This window comes from Bison bison, unplaced genomic scaffold (genome assembly GCF_000754665.1).
Source record: "Bison bison bison isolate TAMUID 2011002044 unplaced genomic scaffold, Bison_UMD1.0 scf7180017864280, whole genome shotgun sequence".
Lineage (NCBI taxonomy): Eukaryota > Metazoa > Chordata > Mammalia > Artiodactyla > Bovidae > Bison > Bison bison.
The window spans coordinates 4040568-4048281 of NW_011494852.1; the positions used below are offsets into that span (position 1 = coordinate 4040568).

At 51.7% G+C, this 7714-nt stretch overlaps 1 protein-coding gene across 3 annotated transcripts in view; it reads left to right on the top strand.

The window, feature by feature from the left end:
* CD22 (CD22 molecule) overlaps positions 1–7714 on the top strand; it is a 24312-nt gene that overhangs the window by 12173 nt on the left and 4425 nt on the right. Inside the window, exons 3-10 of one of the 3 annotated variants that reach the window (XM_010849000.1) lie at positions 462–606; positions 1206–1586; positions 2969–3262; positions 4883–5146; positions 5272–5535; positions 6503–6757; positions 6964–7224; positions 7306–7569. In XM_010849000.1, the coding sequence (XP_010847302.1) occupies positions 462–606; positions 1206–1586; positions 2969–3262; positions 4883–5146; positions 5272–5535; positions 6503–6757; positions 6964–7224; positions 7306–7569 (2128 nt within the window). The remainder of the gene's footprint in view (positions 1–461; positions 607–1205; positions 1587–2968; positions 3263–4882; positions 5147–5271; positions 5536–6502; positions 6758–6963; positions 7225–7305; positions 7570–7714) is intronic. The other 2 variants (XM_010848998.1, XM_010848999.1) reach the window with 2 other exon arrangements.

Consider the following 7714-nt stretch of genomic DNA (forward strand, 5'->3'; position numbering starts at 1 on the left):
TTTTTATGGGGGGGGGGCGGTGCTCTGAATGGTCCCTTGGACCACCTTCTTCTGAGTCCTCTCAGATCCATCTAAATACTCTCCTGGCATCATACTTAATGACTGGCTTTAGAGTTGTTGTTGTTGTTTTCCTGGTCTTTAAAATCAGAGTTTGGCCCTGTCTCTTTCCTATGTGAAACCCTTCCCTGGTTACCCCAAGGTAAGCTCCAAGTCACCTAGGGCCTGACATTTGAGGTGCTCAGCAATTTGGTGCCACTCAAAGCTTGAGAGCTGGCCAGCAAGTTTATAGAAGTTTGGATGGATGATTGATTGGATGGATGGATGGTTGGAAGAAAGGAAGAAGTGCTAGTCCTACACGGTGTTGGGCTGATGGGAGAGGCATGGCATATCCTGAAAAGGCCCATGAGCTTCTGGAATTCCCTATCCTGCTGTGCAACCAGTCACTGTTCTCTGGGGATCAGGGAAAAGGGGTTGGCATAGGTGCGCAAGAAGAGCTGTCTGGAAGATGTCAGCGACCAGGTGGCTCAAAGACAAACTCTTCCTGGCCCAGGCTCCTGCCTAGACACAGCACCATGCATCTCCTTGGCCCCTCGCTCCTGCTTCTCGGTAAGGATGGCAGTCTCGGTGGGTCCTTGGGTCTGGGCTGATGGTGGAATCCGGAGGAGGAGGAAAGACAGGGGAAGAGAAGAGTAAATGTGGGGCAGGGTGGGGACCGGCAGTGTGTGTGTGTGTATATATATGTGTATATATATATCTGTGTGTGTGTGCGTGTGTTTGGGCTTCTAAGGTGGCGTTAGTGGTAAAGAACATGCTTGCCAAGGCAGAAGACATAAGAGTTGTGGGTTCGATCCCTGGGTTGAAAGATCCCCTGGAGGAGGGCATGACAACTCACTCCAGTATTCTTGCCTGGAGGATCTCCATAGACAGAGGAGCCTGGCAGGCTACAGTCCATAGGGTCGCAAGGAGTCAGACACGACTGAAGCAACTTAGCACACATGCACGCACATATCCAGGGGATCTTCCCAACCTAGGGATTGAATCTGGGTCTCCCGCATCGCAGGCAGATTCTTAACCATCTGAGCCACCAGGGAAGCTCATACGTGTGATCCCTCTCCCTCCCTGTCTCTTCAGGGGAAATTCTTTATTCCTTTGAAAGTTCTCAGTGTCCCTCACTAGTGTTTTCTGTTCACTTTGGTGGGTTCCAGAATACTTGGCTTTCTCTGACTCAGCCTGGAACTTTAGGCATCCTAAGACCCTCTATGCCTGGGATGGAGCCTGCGTCTGGATCCCTTGCACATACAGTTCGGTAAAGGGTGGTGGACACACCCTAGATAACCTGACTGTGTACCACAATTTTACGTATGACAAGAAGACCAAGCACTACAACGGGACCATCCTCTATAATAAGAGCCTGAAAACCAAGGAGTCTACCCCCAGTCAGGAAAGGGTACAATTCTTGGGAAACAACAGAAACAATTGTACCCTTCTCATCAATCCTGTCAAAGTCAATGACAGCGGCCTTCTGGGGCTGAGGGTGACATCGGGGACTGACAAATGGATGGCATCTCTAAACCTCAGCATCTCTGGTAAGGCCCTGAGGATGGGTCCCTTTGTCTCAGCAGGGAGGAAGGTGGGGAAACATCCGACTCCTGGGACCGATCACAAACTGGGTTGCCTGCAGAGGCCAGACGGGGATGCCAGAGAGTGACCATCGTGGCACAAGGACCCTGTGGAGCCCATGGCAAACTGGAGTGTGGGCTTTCACCCCTCCTTGAGCAGACTGCCTGCCACTCAGCTCCTGTACATTCTAGAATCTGGCTTCTGGGTTGCCTGATTTTTTCAGAGAACATGGAGATCTGAATTTTCAAGGGAAACCTCCCAGTGTGTTAATGTGAGGGATTATTTCTAATTAGCCCTATGTGGCTACCTGGCACACGGACAGGGTATGAACAAAACACAGGTGTGGGGACCCCACTCCAGGCGGCATGCTCACTCTGTTCCATAGCCTGTGGATTTGGTGGGTGGTTCTATGCAGCCCTATGTTTGGGGTGAGAGATGCCACAATATGAGGGTGACCCAGCCCCAGGGATAGGGGAGACTGGCTGCACAACAGACCTCTCCACTAAAGGAAAGTAAACACAGAAGGCAAACACCAGGGCGTGTGACTGAAGTAAGCATAAACCATAAGACACAGTTCCTAAGGAGGACCAGCTTTCACAAGCCCTTTCAGAAGGTATTTTGGCTGAGCAGAGAAAGGCAGGCCTGGGGAGAGGTGGACGGAGTGACCGGGGATTCCTGATGGGTTACTTGGGGCAGGGCGTCTACAGTGGGTCCATCTCTCAGGCTTCCAGCGTGGTCCCTGCTCTTTTTGTTTTTCTTTTTTTAAAAAACAGTTTTATTGAGATAAGTCTAATACAACTCACCTATGAAAAGTGTTCCGTTCAGTATTTTTTGGTGTATTTATAGACATGTTCAACCATTACCACAGTCAATTTTATAACATTTACATCATCTAGAATTGCAGTGCCTTCACCTGTCACTCCTGTGATAGCTAATTTGTGTGTAGATATGGCTGGGCTACAGTAGCCTGGAATGTGATCGAACGTTATTTTGGATTTTCTATGAAGATGTTTTTAGATAAGATTAATATTTATTTTATTTATTTTTTAAAATTTATTTGTTTAATTGGAGGATAATTACTTTACAATATTGTGATGGTTTTTGCCACACATCAGTGTGAATCAGTCACAGGTATACAGGTGTCCCCTCCATCCTGAACCCTGCTCCCATCTGCCTCCCCACCCTATCCACCCAGGTTGTACAAAGAGCATTGCTGTGGGTGCCCTGCTTCACACACCAAACACACACTGGTAATCTATTTTACACATGGCAGTGTATATGTTTCAGTGCTACTTTCTCAAATCATCCCACCCTCTCCTTCTCCCACTGAGTCCCTGCTCTTTTGCAGAGAGTGCTCCTCAACCCCACATAGAGCTCCATCAGGAAATCCGGGAGGACCAGGAAGTCACTGTCACCTGCTCACTGAATTTCGCCTGCCGTGATTACCAGGTCCATTTGCAGTGGTCCCTGGAGGGGTCTGTGGCCACCTCTACCATCCTCTCCCCGGAGAGGGTCGCCACCCAGAGCCACCTCAGTTTCCAGCCCAAGTGGACTCATGATGGCAAGAACCTGACCTGCCAGCTCTGGGACCCCATGAAACAGCGGATACTCTCGGAGAAAACGGTGTTGCTGGAAGTGAAGCGTGAGTCTCCCCGATGCTCCTGTGGGAGGGACGAGGGTCTTGTCCTCTCTTCACCTCCTCAAAGGGGCATGGGAGCTCAGAGAAGGAAGCATGATGGGTCTGTGGGCACCCGCAGATGGGAATGGTCCAGGCAGAGCTTCGGCACCTCCTCTATCTTTCCCATCATCAGCGCTGGTGTTTCAGGGCATGAATTCATGTTAGCATCTGCTTCCCCGGTGGCACTCATGGTAAAGCAGGAGACATAAGAGATGCAGGTTTGATCCCTGGGCCGGGAATATCTCCTGGGGGAGGGCATGGCAATCCACTCCAGAATTCTTACTTGGAGAATCCCCCTGGACAGAGGAGCCTGACAGGCTACAGTCCATGGGGTCACAAAGAGTTGGACATGACCAAAGCGACTGAGCACGCACGCACACCAGTCAAACAGAATAAAATAATTTAATCTATCCTCAAGCCATGACATGATTTGGGGATCACTTGGCTAAGGGTTTTTTGTTCCCCTGGGGGGATGGGGTGAAGAATTTTTTCACATCATTATTGGAGGTTCATTCATTCATTCAATAAATATTTATTGTGAACCTACTAGGCGCTAAGCCATATTATGGCTGCCAGGCATAGAGCAATGAGCAAAGTTCTTGCCCACGTGGAACTAGCATTGCAGTGGGGGATAGAAGAGCAAATAGATGATCAGGGGAATACAGAACAAAATTTTAGGTGGTGCTGAGTGTAGTTAAGAAAAAATAGGGACTTCCTTGGTGGTCCAGTGGTTAAGACTCTGCCTTGCCATGCGGGGGGCACAGGTTCAGTTTCTAGTCAGGGAACTAAGATCCCACATGCTGGAGAGCAACTAAACTCATGTGTCAAAACTAGAAAGTCCATGTGCTGCAACTAGAGAGTCCGTGCTCCACAACTAGAGCCTGTGTGCTGCAACGAAAGATCCCACATGATGCAATGATGACCATGTCCTGCAGCTAAGTCCCACCTCAGCCAAATAAATAAATGTTTTAAAAGAGAGAAAGTAAAAGGAAATCAGGGCTAGGACAGACAGAGTGAGGGGTGGAGGCTTAACTCAAGCTGAGACTCAGTGAAGGAAGGGACTGAGGCGGGCACACAGTATCTTTGTGAGAAGAGCAATCCAGGGAGAGGGAAGAACAGGTCCAAGACCTTGAGGTAGGAACTTGGCATGTCTGCATCAGAGCAAGGGGTCCAGGGGCCCAACGGTAGGAAAGGAAGGCCGAGAGGGACTGGGACACTAGATCTCAGGGGCTGCAGTGAGGGGTTTGGGTTTTTCTCTAAGTGTGGAATCCATGGAATGGCTTCAAGCAGGGGAGTGGCAAGCTCTGATGGACCGTCCTGGGAATGCTGCTGGCTGCTGGCAGAGACCAGAGCTTTTGGGACTGGGCTTGGGGGGAGCAGAGAGATGACTCGGGAGGCTGTGACAGTCCCCTGGTGCTTGGACCAGCCCACCTTTGTTGACAAGGGCAACAAGGAGTGGCTCCAGACTCTCGGCCCACTCTGTGTAGGCTGCTACTTTATCAGAATAAAAGAGCTGCAACTTCCCAGCACTTAACACCCTCGGAGAATTCCCTACCCCTTCTGCACTGTCCTCTGCTCCTCCAGACGCACCAAAGTTGGAGATCCAGGTCAGCCCCCAAGAAGCCATCGTCACAGAGGGAGAGTCTGTGACCATGAGGTGCCAGGTCATCAGCAGCAACCCGCCGCACTGGAGTGTGTCCTGGTTCAAGGACAGGACAAAACTGAAGGAGGAGGGGACAACACTCGTTCTGCCCGAAGTGACCAGGACGATGAGCGGGCAGTACACGTGCCAGGTCTCCAATGATGTGGGCTCAAGACAGTCAGATGTGGTGGATCTCCAGGTGCACTGTGAGCCTCCTGGGAGCTGCAAAAGGGGCAGGCTGGGAGTCAGCAGGGGTGCCACCCAGGCCCTCAGGAGGGGACCCATAGAGGCCTCTGCTCACCCCACCCCCCGCTTCGGCTCCTTCTTCCAGATCCTCCAGAACCTTCCTGGGTTCAGCTCTCCCCCTCGTCAATTAAAGAAGGAGTTACAGTAGAGCTGACTTGTATGTCAGTAGCCAATCCTCCTCCAGCGAATTACACCTGGTACTTCAATGAGCAAGAAATACCCGGAAAGAACGGCAGGACCTTCCAGATCCCTCAAGTCCTCGTCAAGCATGCTGGGAGGTACTCCTGCTTGGCAGAAAATAGTCTTGGGCCTGGATCTGTTGACCGGGAAGCTGACTTGAACGTCCAGTGTGAGTAGTTGCAGAGGAAATAGAAGAGTCCGAGAAGGGACAGCAAGCAGAAACCAGGGGCTCCCGACAGATTAGCTTCTGGGAGGTGGGCCTTGTGCTATAGTTCACAGTCATGTCCTTAGCACCAGAAGAGGCCTGGCTCGTGGGAGGTGCTCAGTAGATGTTTGTTGACTGAATGAACGGCAAGCTGCCAGGGTCCCATGAGGGACACAGAGACTTGGCATTGCTATGCAGCAACTGAGTCCCTGGAGAGGTCCTGAAGTATTTGAGAACTGGGGCAAAATGCCTTGTTACCTCTCTGTCATCTGGCCCTGTTTAGCACCAGTGAGTGTTGTTACTGAGCAGAGCCCGGGACAAAGAGAGTCCCTGTATTTGATCCTTGGACCCTGGGGCGTCATAGTATGGGCCAAATAAACTGGATACCCAAATCCTGGAATCTAGACAACGGATATGGTTTACATAGTGGCAGCAACGTGTTTACCACTTGCCGTGTGGCTCTAATGGCCTCCTCTCACTCCGTCCTCACAATGTTCCACAAGGTTAGCTACTCACAGGACCCCATTTGACAGATGAGTAAACTGAGGTCTGCAGCCTCCAAGTGGCAGGATCCAGCAGTCTAGCTCCAGAGCTATGCTTTTTCTTTTTTAAATGAATGCCCTTGCTCTATGACCAAGCCTTGACAGCCCCCAGACCCATGCAGAGATCCACAAACAGCAGCCCCTCCTTTCTCAGCACCATAGGTATATACTCTGCCCAGAGCTGTTCTCTTAACCACTGCACCATCCTACCTCAAACCACAACCAGGCCAAATGGCCAGGGCAAGAGGGAAGCACAAGCCTTCCCTCAGCTAACTGACAAACTGCGTCAATGCAGGGCATGGGGAGAGCAGAGAGGAAGCCGGAAGGAACAGATACTGATATTAGAGGTAGCTATATTTTCTTCATCCATCTCTCTGGTTTTCTCCAAGATCCCCCCAAGGGGGTCACCACAGTGATTCAAAACCCCACACCGATTCGAGAAGGAGACAGTGTGACCCTGTCCTGCACCTTCAATTCCAGTAACCCCAGAGTTACTCGATATAACTGGAATAGCCCAGGCTCCCAGGACCATACATCACAGAAGCTGACGATTCAAAAAGTCACCTGGGATGCACAGCCAGTCAAATGCGAAGCCTGTAACCAGTGGTGTTCATGGTCTCCCTCTGTCAACCTGAACGTCCTCTGTGAGTGCCCCAGGCCCGCGGGAACTGGGGGGTAGCCCAGTTGGGATAATGGGGTTCTAAGAGTAAGGAGCCCGAAGCCTGGACCACAGTCCTCACAGAGAACTGAGGGATGAGAGTCAGGCCTCGGAGCCAAGGGGAGAGGGAGTCTTGGGGACAGGAGGAGGGAAAGGGATGCCAGAGGTCAGCCTGAGGTCCTTGCTCTCCAGATGCCCCCAGGGACGTCAACATTCAGATCAGCCCTAATACAGAGATTCAATCTGAGAAGCGGGTCCTCCTCCAGTGTCAATACTCAAGTAGCCGTCCCGCGGACGTCCACTTCTTCTGGAAGAAAGATGGAAGCCTTCTGAAGGAAGGGAAGACACTTACCTTTGGCCAAATCTTTCCAGAAGATTCGGGAACCTACCACTGCTTGGTCAACAACTCCATAGGACAGACCTCATCTGAGGCCTATGAGCTCCAAGTGCTGTGTGAGTAGCTGGAGCTGGAGGCGGACGGCAGAGATGGGCAGAGGACCAGTGACCTGAATCCTGACTTTGCTTGTCCTGCAGATGCTCCCAGGAGGCTGCGTGTGTCCATCAGCCCGAAAGACGGGGTGGTGGAGGGGAAGACGGCAGTCCTGACCTGTGAGAGTGACGCCAACCCTCCCATCTCCCACTACGACTGGTTTGATGGGAAAAACCAAGACCTTCACTATTACGGTCAGATGCTGAGGTTGGAGCCTGTGAAGCTGCAGCATGCAGGCAGCTACTGGTGCCGGGGGACCAACCGTCTGGGCCAGAGCCAGTCGCCCCCCACCACGCTCACTGTCTACTGTAAGGCCCCCTCCTTCTTCTTCTCTGGCCCAGGCCACTCCTGGGGCTTCCTCCTTGGCTGTGCTGCTGTGTGTTCAGATCACATCCTTGATCCTGCCCTGCGTACCCTCCCTCTCCTGCAGGGGGCGGACGGGGGTGTGGGGAA